At 37.4% G+C, this 24,622-nt stretch overlaps 1 protein-coding gene across 2 annotated transcripts in view; it reads left to right on the plus strand.

Annotated features, from left to right (window-relative positions):
• Positions 1-24,622, plus strand: part of LOC127617874 (S1 RNA-binding domain-containing protein 1-like) — a 76,028-nt gene that overhangs the window by 23,891 nt on the left and 27,515 nt on the right. For both annotated transcript variants that reach the window (XM_052090009.1, XM_052090008.1), the window contains exons 15-16: positions 9,877-9,968; positions 14,963-15,045. In XM_052090009.1, the coding sequence (XP_051945969.1) occupies positions 9,877-9,968; positions 14,963-15,045 (175 nt within the window). The remainder of the gene's footprint in view (positions 1-9,876; positions 9,969-14,962; positions 15,046-24,622) is intronic.

Below are 24,622 nucleotides of genomic sequence, written 5' to 3' on the forward strand. Positions count from 1 at the left end.
AGGGTGGAATCTACTTCATAAATATCCACCCATAAATCAGGATTATTTGTTACTTTGCAATACTTTATTCATATTTATCTTATTGTTTTTCATCCTACATGCTTTTAAGAAGTGCTTTTTTGAGATTTCTTAGCAGAGTCGTCACAAACATGAACTTCACAAAGGCTATATGAAATTTCCAATATGTAATGAAATGTATGTAGTATGACTGAATGTACTTCATTGTTTAAGGAGGTAGGCAATATTAATTTTAAGTAAAATATACTGTAGATGAGAAATGTTTTGAACTGCACTTTTGACTGTTCTTTAGTCAAATAATGTCATACATTTAAAAGTGTTCTGGGTTGATCTATTGAATTATAGATGTCTTTTCTGGTCTTTAATTTAGTGTGTGTGTGTGTGTGTGTGTTAGGGCATATGTACTTGGACCAGAGTGTTTCTTCAGCACATTATTCCCCCTTGAAAGTTCATCTCTGCATTGCCCTTTGTACGGCACCAGTCAATTAAACCATCGGCTTCATTTGCACCGTCTGCTATCTGTCTCACCACTCCTTAGCTTGTTCAAAAATGAAGCCCATCATCCCTTACTCCCTCCCTTCTGTCCCAATGTCCCCGCTAGCTGGCTCCTTTCCTCTCTTTCGCCTGACTGCTCCTGTTGTATGACAGGCAGTGCCAGCAGACTGTGTGCGGTAATGAGCCTGCGGGATGAGACACACTCTGCGATCTGGTGCTCCTCATTTAAATGAAGAGACGTACACTCTATGCCTGTTGAGTTGATTGGGGTTGCTTCTTGCGAAAGATTGGGATAAACACAGACTTCTTTAGGTTCTTTCTATAATATGGCCTTTTTAGGTGGTTTGCAGTGTTGTTGGATTTTCTTTTAAGGAAATGCAGAAAAAAAGCAGATGCCTTCTGATTCACAGATGATTTTACTTGTATGCAATAGTGTAGTATAATTAAATAAGTTACTGCAAGTAGAAATTAAGCGTTTGCATACGTTATATTATTTTATTAAAACATTATTTAAATGAAATGGATTAAATGTAAATTAAATAATAGTATTATTGTATAATAACAATATTATTACAATATTATTATTATTATTAGCAGGTGTTGACTGTTTGAACACCAATATTTCACAAAGTTTGCGTATCCCCCATGCTCATTAATTAAATAATTTTGATAACGAGTGCACATGCACAAGCAAACTTTATGTAACACATTATTCCATATTCAAATCTATTCATGAGATTTTGCCTCACAATCAGCGCAGATATTAGGAAATATTGCAGATGTGGTGTATGTCTAATTTTTAGGCTCTTTTGTAGCCTGCCTCATCACCATCTGGTAAGAACATTTCACCATATTTAAATCCATTTTGCCAATTTTCCTCCATCACCTAGCTTTTTCACCAAAAATGTAAAAGGAGTGTTCCAAAATGGTGTTGTGTTCTAAATATCGGTCTCTCTTAGCTTGCCTCATCATCCGCACTGTATGTTGAGCAGTTTACATTACTGATGAAAAGTTGCCCTCTCCCTGAACTTTTACATTTCTACCTTTTATTGAGTCTGCTCTAATAGCTATGAGATTTCCACCATGCTTTGTACCACTTCCTTGGTATATCCTTGGCAATCCTGGGTAACTTTCAGACATATACGGCTATGTTGGAATGTGTTTCTGTAAAGCAAAATGCAGTAACTACACATTTTAACAAAATTGGGTTGTGACCAATATAGTCTCTCTATCTATCTTTCCTGTGACCGATTGGTTTGGCTCAACTATGTTCAGATGTCCATTTCTAATTAGTACATGTGTGTATGTGCAACACATTTGGCTGAAAAAAAAATTATATATATAATATATATAGTATTATTTAAAATCTTTTTTTTATAATTTTAAGCCATTTTTTTAGTTGCAGTAGTGGCATTAACTAGCTTCACAATGAAGTGGGCGGATTATGGAGAGATTCTTAGAAATGCAGCAAATCTGACTGTATGTTCTGATTGTTTGTTTTATCAGTATTGTTTCTGTGCATGTACACTTCGTTTTTTCTACATCTATCGTCATGAGAGGGCCTCTAAAATGAACTGAATCTAAAATGACCTTGCCTGTCATGGTGTGTAAGCCCTGCTGGAAGAAAGCAGCGGTGCTTCTGAGTTCTGACATAAATAGCCTCTCAATGCAGTTTTGTTCTCAAATATTAGTATCCTTTTCACCTTTCTGTTAAACAAACACATTGCAGTGCTGACAACATAAATATTTTATGACTACTAAAATGTAAAGTTATAACTGGAGACTAAACCTGCTCTTCAGGTAAAGCCATACATAAACTGTAGCTTGTATTCTACCATATCTCACTAACGTGTGTGTTCTGGTAAGTTAAAAATACAAATTAACTTAGTTGTTTATAACATTCATAAAATCTTGATTTTGAAGCCATTGCACTCACATTTTTTTGGGGGGTGTGATTAGTTCATTTTGTATTTTAGATCTCCCATTTTGGAAATGTGTAATAAATTCAAGGGACAGTGCTGCTCTGACTCAGGTTATTGCTAATGTTTGGCCCTGACATTGCCTCTTGCCCCTGAAGGACAAGATGACATGTATCTTGCTTAACGAGGAAGCCTGTAGTGTTCCTGACTCTCAGGACAGTGATCCTGATACTGAGCTCTGGCTACAGACTGATTGGACAGCTCTGTCAGTTCTTAAGGTTGTAGATGGAAGCAGTGAGCACTCTTCTCCCCTCAGGCATACTCTCTGCCACCAGCTGGCCAGTCTCTGGTCATTAGACTCAATGTGCAGGGGGACGAGGAATTACAGGAGCTCTCTCCTTCATAATTTTTCTTGTTTTTCTTTTTTCCTTAAATTGCTGGTATCAGAGTTGCTACCCCTCACTGCAAATTATAAATGGAAGACTCATCTACACAGAGTCTTTAACACCTGACAGATACAATGTCAGTATGGATGAGAGAATCTTAGCAGGAATCTTATCAAATTCTTGCACCTTAAAATTGAATCAATTATTATTATTATTATAATATACAGGATTCAATTAATCCATTTAATTTTCCATTTATTATAATTATTAGATAATTTCCCAAGCTCAAGGATGCTTGAATGTCTTTTAATTTGTTAAGTAGTATTTTTATTGCTAATGATTTTCATACATGTTCTGATTTATGTTGTTAGCGTTTTCCTTTACACTTAATTGTGTGTATATATTCATGTCCTTTACTGTGGTGCTTTAAGATCCCAGCTTGCTCCTAGTGTGGTGAGATCACTCCTGGCTGCAAGGTCTTGGATGACTAAAATTTTGCACGAGGAAAGTTTGTGCTCTGAGGAGGATTCTGGGTAGGATGATTAGGACAGTGAGGAATGAGGAGGAATATTTGCCAGTCACAGGCCCTCGGCTAATGGCTCATTGATGGATAGATGTCCGCATTACAGAGGGCAACCAGAATCAGTTGCTCCATGAGCAACTACCTTGACCCCCCCCACCCACCCAATATTAATGTTACATGAATATTTGGAAATTTGTTCATGTCTGTGTTTGCTTGGCCATTATGGGCCTTTAATTGATGTCTCTAACTGCACCATTTTAGATTTGTTCTAAGATTTCAATCGTATTTAGATAAGTAGTGTCTGTATTTGACCTACAACACCATCATATAGCTAAAATAGTTATTTAACAATACATTTATTTTTTACAAAATCTTTATTTTGGGGCCTTTTCAGTAAATATGAATATATGCGAATAATTGGAGTTAATTCGTTTAATCAGTACATAATTTTGATGATGTGGATGCCACGGAGAATAGCGTGAGCCTCCATACGTGCTAGGTCTCCGTGGTAACGCGCTCAACAAGCCACGTGCTAAGATGCGCGGATTGACTGTCTCAGATGCGGAGGCAACTGAGATTCGTCCTCCACCACCTGGATTGAGGCGAGTCACTACACCACCATGAGAACTTGGAGCACATTGGGAATTGGGCATTCTAAATTAGGGAGAAAAAGAAAAACAAAGAAATGTAGTTAATTTAATTAATAAAAGTAAAGACTGTGTAAGGTTGCGAAGCAACATTGCAACTTTAACATTAAGTTTCCAGACTAACGGACATGGACAATACAGTGTCACTCCTTATCCTCCTCGTGCGTATTGATTCTTGTCAGCCAATCATGAGATCAAGCAAGCGGTCTGCTTGAAAGTTTTCATTGCCTTAAACCTAGATGCCAAATCCCCATTTATCAATTTCTATATAATTGCCTCTTGTGATGTCAGAACAACTGGATGCAATCCACACCAGTGAAGTTTTTAACATGCTGCACATTTCATGCCCCATTTACTTGTGGTTTGCCATTTTAGGTTGTGGTTTATAGACCTTCTACATTTTCATAAATAAAATGCAAGTAACATCAAGACATGGACTCCTCAATTCTGTGAACTATATTTGCAATGAAATTAAAATGCAAAAAGCTCTGGGAATAACTTTTATGGGTTACACTTGAGCGCTTTGAATTAATTTGAATTGCAGTCTGGAGTGTAAACCATCAAATCTGAATTTATTGAAACTAGTTGGAACGAAACTTGTTGGATCCAGAGATGTTAGATCTTACAATGAAAACATTTTGAACATTTGAAATTAATGTCTGGATACCAACTTGTAACCAATACCATCCTGAGTGGCCCTTATACGTTTCAAAGGGAAGTATCTACTAACCTGGACAGCTGCTCTCTGCAGCAGTTGTTTGAAAATATTGGTGATTAAGGGAGGAACGGGAGTCGAGGGGGTGATGAACATCTGCCACCAGTTTGATGTGAGTGACTGTGAGGTTTTGCTCTTTTCAGACTTGTGTGGTGGTGGCAGCTTGAACGTGGTGCTAACTGCGCCTCCACACTGACTATGCCCTTCGTACCCTCTAGCATAGATTGTGAGACTGACGAACTTTGACACCTGTTTTTTTTGGCCCTTTTCAAGGCAAAAATGTCATCGTTTTGAGACTTGGCATCGGCCTGATATCTGATGAGTTTTTTTTTTTCTCTCTTGGACAGAATCCCTTGGGTCAGCTGCCTGTGAGTAATTGGCAAAGATTATTATATATTTTTTTCTACAAGTCAGACTTCAGCATACTTTATATTTATTACATATGGCACATTAGATTTGATAGTGCTATGGTGCAATTTAAGATATCACTTTAAATCTATATAATTCAAAGAATCTGAGTATCAACTTAGTGTCCATTAAAATAAAAATAAATACAATTTATGTTTGTGTTGTCCAAGAAATTTTTTTTTTGTCATCTTTTTTTTTTTTTTAGAGTTGAATGTGAGTTTCTTAAATGTGTTTATTAGAAGGGGATCTATATTATACATAAGCTTATTTACATTTTTCTAGCTTAGGATTCGTTTTTCTGTTTATACAGCAAAAAATCTTGTTAAATTCATGAAGGAAAAAAAAAAGATTCTGAGGACTTGACAAAGAAGATTTTTCTTAATGCAATTAATAACAGTATGTACTATACTGCATAAGTGTGTTTTTCTGTAGTTCTTTTAATAGTTTCCACAGTTGGGATGTGGGCCCTATTGCTCAGCTGTTGATCACAGTAAGTTTTTTCAGAGAAAAATGGCATAAATGTCTTCATATGATTACATCTATAGCCCCCAACCCATATGGTCAAGAACAGCAGACATCTTCCTTCTATCTCTAAATCTTCTGTCTGCAGGTTTGTGTATCAAGTTACTGTATTGATGATATCTTTACAGTGTACCAATGGATCTGATGAATGATTTTAATTAGCTCATGTGTATAAGGTGGTGTTGGGGGTGGGAGACAAGTATCAAAGCATGTATCCATCTCTTGATGTCACCCAGTGGTCAGGGACATTGGAAGGTGTAGATGGACCTGCCTAGAGCATGAAGACAAACACAGAGAATACCAGTTACTTACTGTTAGGGGGGCTTGGCTATGACTTTGCCCGGGGACTCTCATAGAGACATGATAGTCCCTAAAGTGTGTATGTGTGGATATGTGTAATTGAGTGACTGAGACCTCAGGGGTCATCAAGTCATCTACAACACTTGCAGGCATGTTTTGTCTTTGTGTCGGCACCTCGTACTGTTTAAGTCTTTTTGTCCACTCGGGCCGGGTCGAGTGCAGACAGCCTACTGCTGCCTGCTGTACATCATGCCCTTTGTCAAGTTCAGCCATGCCCTTAATGAAGTGAAGTGGTTGGTAGTTATGATGCATATCCATGTCAGAATGTTACAGGGCTTTCTCTGCAACCCTTGCAGACCTTGTAATTATTTCAGACATGATTGAATTTCTTCTCATAAACATCATTCTTATTTCAAATAACCTTAGTAAAATAACGCTGGTCCCATTTAAAATACCTTAAACGGCAAAACATTAGCCCCTTTTCCACCATCGGCCGAATGGTTCTGAGCACGGTACAGAATGGTTACAGTATCATTTCCACTGGAGCATGGTTCAGCAAGGCATGTTTATGAACCGATCTCTGCCCGGAATTCTTGGCACGGTTAGCTAATTGTACTCAACTGTGCTGGTAGAATGGCTTTTGTACGTGGCGACTCGATTATCTTTATTATTTTATTATGATGGTTTAACTAGTATTGTAGACCACATTTATTTTTCTACACTCCTTTTTCATCAGTGAAATAGATTACTAGCTCATTTAAACTCAAAATACATCAATGCATTCTCATACACTATTTTCATATAATACTTCATATAATATTTTGTCAATAAATATCCTTTTTAGCTAGTCTGGGAAACTTTACCTTTCTTCATGTTCTTGTCCAGTGGTAAACACAAGCCCTCAGCAAATTATGGATAACCCTGTGCCTTTCCGTATCACGCTGCATTTGCTAGTATCGCTACAATGTTTACATTTCATACCATCGCCAAAAGACAGATCTGTTACGCACCACAGTGGAAAAAGAAACAGCCCGAATCAGCCCGATGGTGGAAAATGACATATTGTTATTAAAAAGTCCATTCTGCAGCAGTGGTAGCTTACCCATAACATGGTGGTGGAAAGAATGCAGAAACATTCTACAGAAGCAATGAATATAGTTTTAGTTTGGTGACGATAAAGGTTTTAAAGACTAAAAGAGAAATTGGTAATCTTTGTGCACATTTGTGTGTCTTTGAGCACTTGTAAGTGGCCTGTCCCCTGTTGGTTGTGTCATTTCAAATGGGAAGACGGCTGTGCGGCTGCCCTCAGGGTTGGCACGGTGCCACAAGATGTCAGAGGAGAGTACAACCACTGTCCTTTCACCCCTTATCAGCAGACCAGCTCTCTGTGTGTGATTGCTGGTAAGAATGATTTGGATGACATTGGTCATCCCGCAGTTTCATGTCTAAAAATCCAAGTTTTATTTGTATGATTTTTCACATTTAGCATACCGGTAGTCTTAAACCTATGTGTAAAATTACATATGTCTACGTTTTAATTTTATATGTTTGTATTTTGTGTACATTGGCATGCATTTAGCATCTTAATCTGTTTAATCTGTTAATCTTATTAATAACGTGCTCCACCTTGACCCCTCAGTCATATGACAGTGCTCATTAATACTGTCATCAGCTATGGGAGGAGGGGAAAGGGTCTAATAAAATGAGGACACCAGTCATACTGCAGGTCCATGTCAAAAAGCCTCTGCATCCTGTCATGGGTATGATGACACTAATTGGCAATGTTAAAAGAAGCCTTAGGCACCAAAAGAAATGAGGTGGACGTAATTGAGGCTGCAGAGGAGAACTGCCCTAATTTGTTGGGTCATTCTGTAAATGTGGTCATAACATTTGGAGGAACATTATCCCTGCTGATGTGTTAAGTCAGAGGGAATTTAAAAAGTTGGCTACTTTTACCCCTAGCCACTTATGCATTGGTACTGTAAATTATTTCAGCTACTTTTGAATGACCACTTTTCTAAATCAAGAGAAAATTTAAAATAATACTTGGACAGAAACGAAAGGTTCTTTTTAACTCTGTGGCCAGTTGGTAGAGTATTACACCAGGAAATAAAGAACACACAATTAACCCTTAACCATTTTCATTTGGCCTCTTTTATTAGCTTATACTTATCAGTTTCCAGCCTGTAGTGTTGTGCAGTGGAATGTGTTTTTATTATTATTACTCCCTTGTGTATATCCTAACATTGAGGGAAGAGAATAAACAAGAAAGTATGCTTTAATTATTAGGGTCTGTGACAGGAAACTGCATAATTTGTGCTTCTAGAGGTCATGTAAAATATAATAATTTTTACCATATACACCACCATGTCAGTCGAAGGCTATTGAGCCAGAGTTTTAAAAAGAAAATGGATATGGATATTATTGCTGAAGTTGCATCCAATGTGAAGGATGAATTATTTTTCCAGCATAGATCATTTAGACATTTTGAGTGTAACAGAAATACTTGGAAGCAAGCGCATGTTTAGAATGAATCCTCTAGATGGCAGTGTTTACTCATATTTTTTAATATTTTCATTGTTCTGTAAGATTACCAAAATGTTTCATTAGCTAAATAAATAAACTGTTTACCAAACTAAACGTCTTTATATGTCAATATTTTTATTTTCAAGGATTGCTATTTAAAATGAAAATGGTACATAATAATGTATTAGCAATATGCAAATAAAGGGTTCTTAGCAGGTTCATGTTTTAGTAGAGGTAACTTTATTTTTGAACATTAGCTGGGATTCATTAACAATCGCAAATGAGTCTTTTAGGAGGGTACCCCAGCTCGCTCCAGTGGGACTAACCCTATACAATTAGTAAATCACATTTAATGGCAAGTGACACAATAGACAGACATGCTGCTGGAAATGTGTTGAGAGAGATGTTGTCTAGACCATTAGTCTTAAATGCATTAATACATTCAATGAAAAACTATTGCTTTTAGTGTTGTTGTTCCAGACCTGTATGATTTTCTTTTTTCCATGGAACACAAAAAAGATGTTAGCCTTCGGTCACATCCACATTCCACACAATTTTCGGTTGAAAAAAAATAAAAAATTCTGTTTCCTAAAGTCAGTGTTTTCCAAAGTGTGCAGTACTAGAGAGCGGTTTTGAAAGTCTCTATTTTCAATGGAGGAAAATGCAGCTTTAGTGTGACTAAGAGTCGTAAACATAGCAATGTCAATGCATTGTCAACTGAAAACATATTAGTGTAGACATAGCCTCAGTCAATTTCGTTGTATTTCAGAATTTTCATTTTAGGGTGGACTATCTTATCAGTTAATATTCCTAGGTTCCATTCAAAACTTCTTTCATAATAATAATAATTGCACAAAATGTGTAAAAAAATGTCAATGAAACACAAAAGGCTGTTGTGACACTTCGCCACAACCGCAGGCGGGGCAGTAAGCGAACCAGTCTAATATGTAGTCTTTCAAAGTCCCTTTACCTCAGTACTTTCCTTCTCTTCAAGGGATATATCTTGTTTTTCTCCATACCCACATCCCTTATCCTTCCATTTATCTTTTGAAATTTGCTGTATGATCCAATCCCTGTGACTTACATTTAATAAACACCCAGCGACCTTTGTCACCCATGGGTCTGATTTGAACAAACTGAAATGGCTGTTGGTGTCCAATGAAAACAGAGCTGTATGGGGACCTGGTGTGTTATAGTTTGTATCCTCCATGCGTTGTTGTGTTCTCTAAGCTTTCGGCCCTGCAGTGTCAGCTACATGCTTTCTATGGAAATGTATTTTAAAGTGGCTCCTTGGTCTGTCGCCTCCTGGACTAACTGTGGGAGCATCATAAGTTCACGCCCCATCATCTGGGGTCTTCATGAGTTTACTTCTCAGATTTCCTTGGAAACCTGCTTCAGTCTGTCTTTGTTTTTTCAGTATAACAGATGAAGCAGGAGCGTCCATCTACAGCGTGAGTCCTGAGGCTGTAAAAGAGATGCCTGACATGGATCCTAACTTAAGGAGTGCAGGTGATTACATATTCCTTCTTTACATGCACTCATAATCACTTTTCAGTTATTTAGTAATATCCAGTCTACAAGGTAATACTCAAATATAGACTTTTTGTACAAATAGGCCTACTGATCATATATTATTAAAGTCAGTTTCAAACAACACAGTGATACATACTCAAATTATGTACAAATTAAAACAGACTAAAGAAACCCAATATTTTGACGATGTCTTGTTTTTTTTTTTGACGCCATTTAAGTTTTTACCATAAAAACCTTAAATATGCTTTCATATCAGTTTAAGTCTTTGCCATTGATGTATGTTTTTTAACCTTAAAAACATGAATGTTAAAGCTTCACTGGGACAATATGTCTTCTGTGGGTAACTTGCAAACATTTATTGAAAGCTGTCTATCTGAATGATGGGTTTGTTTGTTCTCCAGTGCAGTGACCTAAGTCTTCAGTCACAGCTACTTGCTCCAGATAGTTCAAGTAGCCTTAACTGTCAGCCTGACTCACTTCCCACTCAGACAGACCTTTCCTTGCCATTTCAGTCAACCATGTCTCCCTAGTCTGAAACCGACTATGTCCCTGTTTTCCTGTAGGCCACATCCGTATCTCAAATTTTGTTTTAATGTCAGTACATGGATTTCAAAAGCAGTAACAGTTGTCTTGGCAGACCACAAGTTGTGTTTTTAATCACATCCAAAATGCCTAAACTTCCAAACCAACAATTTTCACTTCTATATATCTGTGTATCCCATTATGTTTCCGTCAAACAGAATTAAAAAGGTTTCCTTATGTTTAGACCACACAAGCACTCTCATTACTATTCCAAACATAAAAAAGCACAGTGAAAAATTTGGACATCACTCAGATGTTCTCAAAAACAGGATCTGAGAATTATACCAGACTTCCTCTATAAAAGTACTAACTCACTATGGGATTAATCATAAATTTGGTGAAGTGTAAGAGCATACTAGGGAGCTATATTTATCCCTTTTATAAAAGGCGTAAGAAATTGGACCATCCTATGTGGGAAGTGTGTAAATGAGTATGTGCTGGAGGGGGATGTAGTGTTCTGTTTCGTGCATTAAAAACACACTGCAATATGATGGGACTACACTTTTTTTAATTATGGAATTATTACAATTACAAAAAATAAATGCAATTATGGTAAAGTAATACATGTGTATTATGTAGGAAAATGAACACTGGAGAAAACTGATAAAAAAAACAAACATCGAGGGCACTCTGACTACCTGAGGTCCTGCCCTTGTATGTGTCTTACAGTGAGTGTTAGAGACCTCTAGTGTTGAGACAACATGCAGCAGATAATTAATTCTTTTTTTTTTTGGTCTTGTGCCTTTTTTTGGTCATGTCCACACTAATGATTTCAGTTGAAATAATTTTCATTTTGCTACATATATGCCTCTCATCCACACTAGAACGGCATGGTTCTCTACTTAAAATGGAGCATTTTGAAAACGCTCTCCATTATCACATACTTTGGAAAATGATGGTGTTAGGAAACTCAAAATGTAGGCTTCTGTAAAATGGCTCTTTGTTTGTAAAATGAGTAACGGGGCTTTGCTGAACTTATACACGGGTTGCAAGTTTGCTGTTGAGTCCAATATAGTTTGCGTTGCTTCATCCTTCAAAACTAACCCTTTGCAAAATCTGTATTACGTCGACAGGTTCACAAAACAATCTAAGCTTGTCCCCTCAAAGATTTGACTGAACTGACCAGGGGGACCTTGTTAAAAATCATACTTCCTACCTCACCGTGACTGGGTGGATCGAGTTTCTAAACCACCCAATAGGCGTTGTTAATGTGCAAATGTGGATGGTTGTTAATAAATTTGGATTTCTGACATTAGACACCCAAGTATTCAGAACAAGCTGTTTGTGTAGCTTACTTTCAACAGATCCGTCTTTTGGACAAGTGAGGAAGTTTTGAGTTCTGAGCAGTTACAGTTTGTTTTCACTGTGAAATTAATTCTTTTATTTCTAGTAGTCAAGGAAAATTTGATGCCTATATTTATATTAGACATTTTAGTTGTTCGGCCTACACTGTCAAACCTGCAATAAAGTTGTTCATACTTTGAATGGGGGAGAATTTTGTGTGGGAATAGTTGCCTCTCTGTATTACCTGAAAAATCAAGGTGTTTGTGCCTGCCGAAGTGGGTGACTGTGGGATGAGGTTTTTAGTTGGGCTGTTGGAGCGTGATCGCAAAGCTTCCCTCACTGCGTCTTCACATTGAACTCTGTGGGAAATTGTTGCCTTAAATAATATTTGGAAAGGGATGGAGTTTCAGCTCAGGCCTTGTATAGCACACACAAAAGCACGTCTTTCCACTCTGTAATGTGCAGTCAGAAAACCACGCACACATCTCACGTCTCACATTCTGTCTCAAGTTTTCTGTCTGAGTCTCTTTCCCTCCCTCTCTCTCTCACTGATTCTCACACATAAGCAAAGATGAAAATCTGACTTTCATTTGCTGACCTTCAACAAGACTAGATAAAGCTAATGGAACAAGTGCTCCAAACGGCTTATGCACATTTAATTTTATTATGTTGTCTTTGGTCTGTTCACAGATGTTATTTCCTAAATTGAGTTTTATTTTTCTTTAATTGAGTTCTTATTTGACCAGAACTTTTAGTTGGCTGTGTCTTTGCTTGGCTTATAGAGTTTACCAGGAAAAGGGGACTCGTAGTGAAGAAAAAGAGTTTTGTGTGTTTCTAGTAGTGTCTTTTTCTCTCAGAGAGACGTGATGGCATATTCTGTAGCTACTGTAGAGCTATTGCTTCAGCTGCATTTAATATAAAGTTTTAGACTGAAAGGACTTCATTGTTTTGTTGATTTTTTTTTGGAGGGTTTCATCTCTGTTATAGAAAGAAACAGTGGAGAGGGACAGGAATTGTTTGAGATAGTGAGGGCAAGTTTGCAACATGTCATAGGAAAGACTCGATCCTGTGTCACCTGCATAAGCTCCATAGCTCAATGTGTTTTGAGCAGTGTATGTTTAAGTTAAGGTTAGTTATTATATTTCTTTAATATCTGGATGGATTTCACAGTACTGCTTAAGACTTTACAGTACAATTTTGCTGTGCAAGTATGAGACAACTTTTAATAAAACTGCTTTACTTTTCGTGCCACCATCCTCATTCCCTTTTATTATTATGATTATTGTTATAACTTTCCTCAAGAAACAACATCTCACAGCGGCGTGTGTTTGGAGCGTGGGATGAATATCATTGAATTTGCTCTGACGGTCACTCAAGCATTTTTTCTTGCGTTCCAGTCTTGACAAGCTTTTCATCTAATGACACATGCAGCTGTCAGTGAAGAACTGCATTTCATTATTTCTATCAGTCTCACGTAAAGCCGCTGACCACTGATAGACACACGCAAATGGACATGGATATATCGACATACACGATGTACAAACCTTACAAATTGCTGTTTTCTGCTCGGTATCGCATTTTTTAAAGCCAAAGAAATTCCACATCACAGAGGATGCACTTTTTCCTTCATAATCTCCTTTCATCTTCTCATTGAAATTAATTTGAGGAACGAGCAGTCCCTCCGCCTTCCTCCATTTATCCGACAGAGTGTGTAATGCATATGTGTTATGTGCTGCACACATTTCTTATGTGGCAATTTTGCATTACCACGATAGAGACAATAATCCAAAATGTATACCGTTTGTTAAATTCCTATTGGTTTATCATGTCTACTAGTATTTCGCCCACCCCTATGTGGAACCATTCCACTTGTTTTGTCCGACCTGCACTGGAAGCGCGAGACTGCTTTGGTGGCTTTTCATGTCTGTAAGACTTACTATAGCATGAGCCATTGGTTTCACCTGCTGAACGAATACGCCCCTTGACTGAAGTTTGAGTCAGTCATTTGAGTCTTACTGAGTTTCATTCATGAACAAACTGAATGTATGGACCTTTATAAAACTCATAGTTAGTTTTTTAGGCTAGTATTGTTTTTAGTTTTTTTTGTATAGCCTGATAAAATGTCATGCTCAGCAGTTAAAAGAAAATGCTTTGTTGTCATTTGTGGGGAAACGCTTATGATGCTTAAAGCCTCTTATAGTAGAATTGTTGAGACACAAAATTTAATAAATGATAATTAGACTATTTCCGGTCGTCAATAATTCTGCTTTGTCCTTGTTCAAATCGTAAAAGATGGTCATTTGGCGCCATCTACTGGAGCAAAAGCTTAATTTGCAGAAATTGTCAATGAACAAATCAATGAACTAATCTGAATGAATATTTTTGGTGAACAGATTAATAAGACTCATCACTGGGATTAATAAAAATCATCACCACTGCTGGATAGAGTACTGATTGCAAGTACTTTAAGCCAATGGATGGATCCACTGATGTTAGATGAAGTAGGCTAAAATGTAACATTTCACACAGATTTAAAAATGTTTCTTGTTAGCCTACAATTGAAAAATGTAATGAAAGCCCCCCCCCCCCCCATGTCTTGACATGCACATGTCAGTGAACAGAGATAGCATGTGTGCAATGACAAAGTAGGCTTACCTTAAAGCAATTTAAGAAATGTATACATACAATAAAGCTACCAATATTAATAATAATTTATCTCTTATTTCGCTCTCTCTCATATAGTTATTTATTTATTTTTCTTTGTTATTGAGAATGGGTAGGCGACTTGGTTTTCATTCTGAAGAAGATATGTTGTCACAATATTACTGTTACAAATTAGTTTTTCTACTACAAGAAAATGAATGTAATCTGTGAATTTAGTGCATTACATTCCACGCAAGCCTTTTCATGATTCAAATAGAGCCTCATTTGCATAGATCTATGCTCATGTGTGCTTAATTTATTCTTAATTAAGTCTGTTGGTTTATTAAAGTGTAAATATTGATGATCTCCTGAGATATTCATGATTATATTTGAGCATAAATTGCTCATAATGGTGAGATAATTTCCTCCCTTGTGGTTAGCATATCTATCTTTCTCCTCAGTGTCCATAGGGAGGCGTGTTCAGGACCCTTTAGCAGAGCTAATTAAGATTGACCCCAAACATATTGGCATCGGCACATACCAGGTGAGTCACATGACACTCAAAGTTGACAAGCTATTTTTGTGTCCTCTAATTTTCTTAGTTTTATGATAAAGCCATGTTAACTTTCTATTGCTACTTCATTACTTGTGTGTTTGACTGCAATAAAGTTTGTTTTCATCATACAACGTACTGACAGCAGTTGAGGTACTCCCACATTATTGTGTACATGATGTTGTGTCTGGCTTTGCTCTTGATGCAGTCACATGTTCAGAGTAATTGTAGGCTCATTCCCAACTTTCTAAGTAACCCAGGCTCAGATTTTTATATTTGAGTTATAGCAGTTTCAAACAGAAGTCAGCTGGACTAGTGAGCTAATCCTGTCTCTGACTGTTTGTTTTTGCAGTCGCATATTATGAGTAATCCATAATTCTTGTGATATTAATTAAACTATGATTCCCAGTAGCATCATATGTTGACTCAAGGCTGGGCCTGATTTGTTATTTTTCTTCTCTCTAGCCTTCCATTTTTTTTTTTTTCTCTAGCTGTGCTGCAAGTTCGATTTCTTCCTCTCCTTTTCTCTACTGCTCTCAAAAGAAAAAACAAAACAAAAAACCTCAAGACTAGTTTACTGAAAATATGTTTTTTCTATTTTATTTTTGTTTTGTATTTTTTTGTTTTTACTTGTGTTTTGTTATGTTCTTTTTTTTTTGTTTATAGTGAACCGACAGGGGAAACAAGTGACAATGTGACAATTACAATCTTTAATCTTGAAATGCAATTGCACGTGTTGCTAACCTTGCATCAAAAGTATATACCAAGTCCACTGAAACCTTGGAGTCATTTCCCAAATAAGCAGGGGGAAGAATCTATATCACATATCACATATTTCTCACTGCCAACTTTTTGACTGAAAGAACATATGCACATGTACAGATGCTCACAGTTTTAGGTTAGCAGAGGATAAGGGTCACCTCTCCTTGCCCTTGCACAGTGTGAGTGCTGTCTTGTGTGCATCAGAGCGTCCCCCGACATGTCTGTCAGCACTTAGCGTTTATTTACCCTGCCACATAATCTGAGCAATGCAAGATGCTTTTCCACTGCATTGACATGCTGAGTGATAAGTGAGTGTGTGTGATGGAGAGGTATACAGTATGTATATTTGTATGTTTTGCAAATGGAGTGGACCGTATGGAGTAATTTCACTTATCTTCAGGAAAGCCTTCTGAGTGAGTGCTAATCACACGTTTTGATTAATACTTGAAAGGCAAAAACTTTTCCAAAGCATTATAAGACAACAATACATCTAGATGAAATAGGCTAGCTTGTTAGCTTATCATTTACCCTGAGTGGTTGTCTGGTATAAAATTCACTTTAAAGTTTTAAGTTAAATTGCTGCCTTAAAGATTACATTTTTTCAAAGATGTTCTATTACCCATTGCCCTCTGTTGTTGCTTGTAATGTCCTGACATGCCAATTAGTCAGAGTGGGTGGGACCTCCATAGTTTAGGTTTATATAGTGAACTGTCAATCACTGAGAGATAGGTGGAGTGTGTTCAGGTTTCCCAACTGCTTAAAGGTCCCAGAGGGCACATTTTACCATTTTACCCAGCTGTGAAAGAAAACCACACACACACACCTCTGGAAATTAAGGAAACCGTCACTCTCTTTTCTGTGTGTGTGTGTGTGTGTGTGTGTGTGTGTGTGTGTGTGTGTGTGTGTGTGTGTGTGTGTATGTCAAAATTCCATACATTTGAACTAGCAATTAACCACTTTCAGTGTCTCGTCTTATTAATTATGTTAAACAGTCTTTATCATTTTGTTTTTTTATTCAGTTTCCCTGAAGGTACAGTGGTGGCCAAAATATTGGCACCCTTGGTAAATATAAGGAAAAAAAGGCTCTGAAAAATATATCCTTATTGTTTATCCTTTTGGTCTTTCATTCAAAATATCCACAAAAATATACCGTCAAATAGATATCAAACAATTCCAAACATAACTCAAGTTTTATCAAAAAACAAATGCTTTTGTAAAATATATGTGTGACAATTATTGGCACCCTTTTAATCAGTACTTTGTGTAACCTCACTTTGCCAAGATAACAGTTCTGAGTCTTCGCCTGTAATGCATAATGAGTTTGGAGAACACATGGCAAGGGATCTGAGACCATTCCTCCATACAGAATCTCTCCAGATCCTTCAAATTCAGAGGTCCAAAGCACAGCCCCACATAAAGATCCACCACCATATTTAACCGTGGACATGAGGTACTTTTCCTTATGGCTACCTCTCTGTGTGCTCCAAACTCATCTCTGGTGTTTACTGCCAAAAAAACTCAATTTTTGTTTCGTCTGCCTATAGAACCTGGTCCCATTTGAAGTTCCAATAGTGTCTGGCAAACTGAAGACACTTGAATTTGTTGTTGGATGAGAGCAGAGGCTTTTTTTCTTGAAACCCTCCCAAACAACTTGTTTTGATGTCTGATTGTAGTTTTGGAGACTTTCTGACCACAAGGCCAAACACATTTTTGCAATTCTCCAGCTGTGATCCTTGGAGAATTTGTGGCCACTTGAACCATCCTCCCCATCGTGCATGGAGACAATATAGACACATTTCCTTGTTCAGGCCGATTCGTTACATCTCCAGTTGATTGACACTTAATTATTGCCATGATGGTGGAAATGGGTATTTTCAGTGCTTGGGTTATATTCTTATTGCCACTTCCCATTTTGTGAAGCTCAGCAACCTTTTACTGCACATCATAACTTTATTCTTTGGTCTTACACATTGTGATGGATGACTAAGAGAATTTGACCTGTGTGTTACCTCATATTTATACCCATGTGAAACAGGAAGTCAAGACTAAACAATTTCATGTTCCTAGTCACCCAGTTGTACAATTGTTTTTTAAATATGAATGGGAATATACTTATATATTTTGCTCATAAGAATTTCTATGGGCCAATAGATGTGGCAAACATGTTTTGGAGAAAAATATTTATGTAATTATGAGACCCCCCCCCAATCAATTAAAGGAGAAACCAATTAATTAAAGGTTAGATTTTTGTGAATATTTTGAATGAAAGATCAAAAGGATAAACAATAAAGACATATTTTTAACAGCCTTCTTTGCCCATATTTACCAAGGGTGCCAATATTTTTGGCCACGACTATATATGTTACGTAGTTAGTTACTTAATATGTACCTTAATTTAGTATCACAAAATATACAGTACATTACAAGTTTATACATGAATTAAAATGTTTATTCAAACAGAAAGAGCTCAGTTGGTCTTGTGTAAACAAACCAACAATGATGTTGTTCGTCGTGAAGGCTGTTTATTGCTTCAGTTCAGAGAAGCAAAAAACACACTGCTTTAGTTGAGTTGAGATGAAAGTTCTATTTAAGGACAAGTAAAGAAAAAGCTCAGGTTATGTCACTGAACCGCAGTTTCCTGCAGGCTTTCTTTTTTTAATGGGCCTGCTGAGACCGTTCCTTCAGGCTAAAATGGAAGAGAGTGAATGAAGGTATAAGTATTGACTGACAGGAAGCCGATTGACAATGATTGATAGCTCTGCCCATTTTCGCGTGGGAAAATGCGCTCCGTTGAACACCTTCACTCATATTCTGATTCAGGCTGCTGCTCTAGCTGTGAATGTTATTCTGTGATCCATTAAACCATCTTTTACCTGTATGACAATGATTCCCATTGCTTAACACTGATTTTATCTTTCTTATTCGTGCTTCTTAGCAAACCACTGAAAGAAAAGAGTAACATCAGTGTTTTTCTCATGACTTTAGTGGGTGAGTCTTGCTTTGCGGTGTGCGTGGGTGCAGCGCTTATGTTCTGTTTGACAGGTGTTTACTGTCTCCAGACATAAACTCCAGGCTTTACCTGAGGTAAAGGAAAGATGGAGGAAAGTGTAGGTGAGAAAAGTGTAAAGATTGGCTATTAAAATGTCACCTCGCTGCCAGGAAACTGCATCACCTGATATGCTGCCAGAACTTTTCAGAGTCTCATTTAAAAGTTTGTTTGAATTCATTCACAATGACGGTTATTTAACAGTTCAAAGCAAGCATTGAATAATTCATATAGGTTCCCATGGACATGGAAAGCCTGGAAGCAAATCGTGTTTTCCATTCCTGGAAATTAATTAAATCTTAAAAGTAGTGTAAATATATATATATATATATATATATATATATATATATATATATACATTTTTGAGTTTAGTTGAGACAGCTGCAAAGAGTAACAGGCCATATTATGTTTAATAGAATAGAGAGATATTACCCTTCATTTTTAAAAGAAAAAATGGACATAACTTTAACGTTGTCTGTTTTTTTTTTTAGGCCTCTGTCAGGATGTCTTTAGCTGTTTTCAAATGCTCTTTTTGGAGCTTTCGGATTTTGCTTAAAACGTCGGTCTCTGGTTACGCAGGAGGCAGAGGTTTGGGAGGTATGTAAAGGGATCTCCTCGTCAAACATCTTTTGTGTTTTCAGCTCTCTCTGGAAAGTGTTTTCAGAGCCTGCTGCTGATTAGATCTGCGTTGGGTCATAAGGGAGGGGAGAGGAGAGAGAAGAACTGACTGACATCTCAGAGTGGCAGCTTTTCATAAAAAAAAATAAAAAAAAATGTTAACTGGGCCGAGTATGGACAGACACACTTTGTTCCTTTCCTGGGGCCCATCCAAGCTGTACAGGACCTCGCACCTGAATTTAATCCTGGCTGGTTTGTGTGTATTTGGGAAGGAGAGCATGTGTGTACGTGTGTGCATGACTTGTATCAAAATGATGTGTACTGTGGCTCTGCTTGGCATGGTGAAGGTGAGGCAATGAGAGGACAGTTGTGTGGTTTGTATGTATGTATTTGTGTTACCACTGGCCCATCCCCTGCTCTACCTGGCATGTTGAGGATTGAGGGCCCTGGATATGTCTGTTTAATCAGATGGCAGGTTTCAAAACCATGTGAACTCACACTACATTTCTTCTCCTATTCCCCAATGCTTTAATTGAGTTTTAGTTGTTTTGTCTTCAGGGCTGCCACACTGCTAAGCCATGTCAAAGCTCAGATGTTAGCCACACTTCCCACTGTGAATGAGGACCAGAGAGTGCGGCTTGTGCAGGTTTGAAGACAGATGGAAAGCTTAATATCAGCCCTATGTGAGCATGATCTTTCCCAGGCACCAGTGGTGGGCTTCTCAGAGACATTGGTTTGATTCTTAGCTTATGCAGCTCAGTGCGCCTTAGTTTTACACTCACTAATAGAAATGGTTGTGACGTTTTATATTATCCCTTAGAACTGACAGGAGATTGGAGAGATGACTTGGTTTAAAGCTGAAGTCTTTTTCAACAGCTTCTACTGGAAGCATGGCAGAATAGTGGCTGATAGTCACTTATGTTAACCATAACAATTTCTGCCTTTTTTACCCTCTTGTTCAGATTTGTTCACTTTATTCACAGTAATTAATGGGTCTTTGAAACCTTAGTTCCTTCTCTCCTGACTCAGCGGTGGCAGACAGCCCGACAGTTGATATGGATCATTGAATGTTCTTTGGTTCCATCATATGCCGTTCATTTGAGTTTTTCTCCCAGTATGTGAGTACCAATATCACAGTGGGGGGGGTCCCACCTCGTAAATTAGTGTACCCTAGCACATCATTTCCTGGAACTGCTTTTAAAAATTAATCTGGGTGGGGCCATGATGATTGATGGCATTCTAACGAGTGTGCATTCCATCATCAGAGCTCCAAACTGCCCGGAGGCAACACTTTTTAGGTGTCTTCCTCTATCAGCCTGCTCAAGGACTGTGAGAATTTTCACTCTGTCCGCGCTCGAGGCCCTCTATACAGCCGACTGGCTGCCAAGTACTCAAAAGCTAACCTTAGGGTTTGGGAGCAGCAACATGGGAACCTGTCCACACATTTCTCAGGTTGCATCCGGCTATAATGTGGCAGCAGTTTTTTGTAGGTTAAAAATAAGGAGTTATTTGTCTGTTCTTTGTGAAAAGTCCCTTGAGCGTGCACAAACTTATTGATTATTGGCATACTGGCAGTGGTTGTAGCAGCATAAACTGTATGTGTACAACAGTGATATGTTGATAATGCACATCTGATAAGTGACCGTTTTGAAATCTCTCTATGCATCATATTGGAAAATGCCATAAACTGTTGTATGTCTGGGTATTTCTTTAGAGTAAACAAGGCGAGAGGATCATTAAGGATGATTGATGTGCAGTTGATGAATCTCATGAAAGCTTCTGCCCTCAGGCACTAATGTTTATTGTTTCATTTTGTACACATGCATTCCAGAAGCATACACACATTTCTCACCTCTCTAAGGTTACAGAGGAAAAGTGTGAGAGATTTTTGACTGAACTATTTTTACGGCAGATAGGGTTTTCCCACATGAAGGCTACTCTTAAATATATAAACATATTTTTGTGAATAATTTGTTTCTGTCCAGGATTTTTGTACCACCATCTAGTAGGGATGCTCCGATCGATCGGCCACTGATTGTATCGGCCGATATTTATGTCTTGGGACTCGTGTGATGGGGTTGGTGGTGTTATGGAGGTTGTTTGCTGACGAGGAACGATGTGCCAGACATCAACGTGGGGGTGGTGAGAGTTAGCAGAACGTTGTTATGGACCATGCGACACACGGGTGGGTTAAGCCGTTGCACACTGTCTCCAGGATGCGAGCGGGGTCCAAGCTGTAGTGGCAAGCAGGGTGGCAAAGCTCATTATTTGGGTGGCAGCTGCCACCCCGTGCCACCTTCTGTGAAGTAGCCCTTATTATCGTACATGGCGGCAGTTTCTCAGTGTCCGCCGGGCATAGGCATCTCAGTAATAATGCTAGTTACAAGATGTGTGTAATTCAAACATATTTATTAAATATTTCCTGATTAAATGGCATTAACAATAGTAGCACCTTTACAGTCCAGAAACGTGCACTTGTTCTTCGCTTTCCTTTAATCTCTTGGTCTTATGAGAGAGTGCGTGTTCCCCTCATTAAAGTTCAAGCAGCAACAAGTGAAAAAAAATAACTATTAGCCTAATACAGTCATCCAACTAAATGAAAAGTCAGGGAAGGAATTTATAAATGTAATAATTCTTTATACAATATTAAAGCTGCAATCTGTAAGATTTTTTGGTTAAAAATGAGCTAATTGCCATTATTGATTGAGATCATGAATCAGTGTTCAAAACAATGTCCTTACCTTACACCTATTCACTAATGTAAACCTATAAAAATGATCTGGTTCGATTTGGCACGAAATCGCTGGTTTATAACATTCAACTTTGCATCATTACGTCATGTTTGCACACACAGGAAAGAAGTGCCGCCTGTCGCATTTTCCGGCTGGAGAAACGAACTACGCTGTTCATTTCAGTTCAGTAACTCTCACTCAGTTCAGGACAGCATCGCTGCATCTGTTGTCTGTTTGGCAAAGTTGTTTACCTGCTTGGATATGTTTTCTAATTGGTTGTTGAAGTGTATATTAATTGTCATGCTTTTAGGAATCGAACTTTACTCGTGTGTTAACTGATCGCGATGTATCTACGTTGTCCGGTGAAGTTACTGTGACATGTTTAATATGGATGCCTTCTGAAATTTACTTTTTGTAATTGTTATATCGCATTTTTAAGAATATTATTTTTACATTTAATAAAGTATAATTTATCCCCATCCTTATTGAATCATCGTTTTATGTTTTTAGTTTACGTGTTACTGTGTGCATTGCATAGACATGCTATTGTAGTAACTGAGGCTGGACAATATTGTATAAAAATCATAAAGTCTTCTATTGAACTTTATGATTGTATTACAATTCAAACATTAATAGTAGATAAAACACTTGAATAATCATATTAAGATCCACTGGTGGGAGAGGAGAGCCCCTGTTAAGTTTCTACCACAGATGTTGCTAGAGGGCACAAAGTTATGTAGTGCAGCTTTAAGATAATATAATGTATTAAATATAATGCAAAAGTTTTAATTTAAATAAGGAATAATAATAATAATTATATGAAATTATGAATATGAATAACATTATGTTGTTTGTCTTCAGTTGGACACTAAGCTTAATTTTTTTATAGGGTTATCTAAATATAGAGAATAATTTGTTAGCCTATACTTGTTTTCAAATCTTATTAAAAAAGTTTTTTAATAAGCCTTTTAAACTTTATTTTGTCAGCAAAAACTAGGCAAAGTGTTATTACTGGGAAGAGGAAAATTCAATTAATTGTGACAGCATGCTGAAAGCTTACATATACCCTGTTATGACAGAGATCCTAATAAAAGGTTAAATGATTGGTATCGGCCGATAAGGTGACAAAAATATCAGTGATTGGTTCCTGTAAAAATCCTGATCTGAGTATCCTTACCATCTAGGTTTAGGAACTGATACTAAAATAATATTTCTTCCTTTATTCGCTCTGCATTAAGACACCTCTCTTGTCATTTAAGACTTATGGTGAGTTGCAACTAACTGGATTAACCACTAGAGGCAATATTACAACAGAGTGCAAGGCCCTTGAGAGCTTAAGAGCTTTAATTCTTCACACTCATGCTAGCTCCCATGGGGTGTCTAGTGCTGAGATGTCAATGCCACTACTGTAGTTTAAAAACCATTATTAATGACGTTAGCTAAAGATTTGATGTAACTTAGTGCAGCACTATAACAAGAATATAAGAATATTTTGCATGGTGTGATTTTCTTCCAGTCTGTGATGAAGATTTTCTGTCTATACCTTGGATAAGATTACTCCCTTGTAAAAGGCTAGACAGTATTTTTTATCACACAGATGTCCTTGTTCCAGTGGCAGTGATCTGCAGTCTGTCAGGTCAAAACAAGACATTCTGCCCATGGCTGTTACCCACACAGCTCACTCATCCCAATGCCTTGCAGTCACTCAGTCTCTTCTGTCTTCTTTAACCCCTTGTGATGTTTCTTTCCTTTCTGCTGCTTTATTCCAGGTCTATTAATTGTTGTTCTTTTACCACCTCAATTCCGTCATATCTAATAGATATTTTTCACTTCTTGTTTACATATACATTCTTAGTTCAATTTTATATATATATATAATATATAAATTAATATATATATATATTTTACACTTTCTTGTTCCGAACACAGAAACCCCTTGGAGTTTTGTGGTAACCTCCAGTGATTAAGAGCTGTTCCATCACTCTGTCACTAAATTGGCTTTGCCTTTTTTTTTTATAATAATTTTTTTTACCACTTTATCCTAATTTATTTTAAAGCTGGATTGTGTCATTTCTGCACCATTAGTGGCATTAAACATAATTGCAAAAATAAACAATGTTTTCAAAGAGCCTTCCGAAATTACGCACCCATCCCCAACTCACGCCATTGGTTGAGTCATTGTTGTGTTGGACGGGTTGCTCAAAAAAACAGGAATTTTTATACTGGTGTCCATTTGTTGGTTTGTTGTTGTGTTAGGTACTGGTGTCCATGTAGTTCCTTGTATTTTTTTGTCTTGTTTTGTTATTATTATTTTTGGTTTGGTTTGGCTTCATTTAAAAAAAAATTATAATGTGTATGTTTATTGAACTTTCCCAGTATAAAGGGGAAGAGACACTATACTTCGCACTCC

This window comes from Xyrauchen texanus, chromosome 24, assembly GCF_025860055.1.
Source record: "Xyrauchen texanus isolate HMW12.3.18 chromosome 24, RBS_HiC_50CHRs, whole genome shotgun sequence".
In the NCBI taxonomy this organism is placed as follows: domain Eukaryota; kingdom Metazoa; phylum Chordata; class Actinopteri; order Cypriniformes; family Catostomidae; genus Xyrauchen; species Xyrauchen texanus.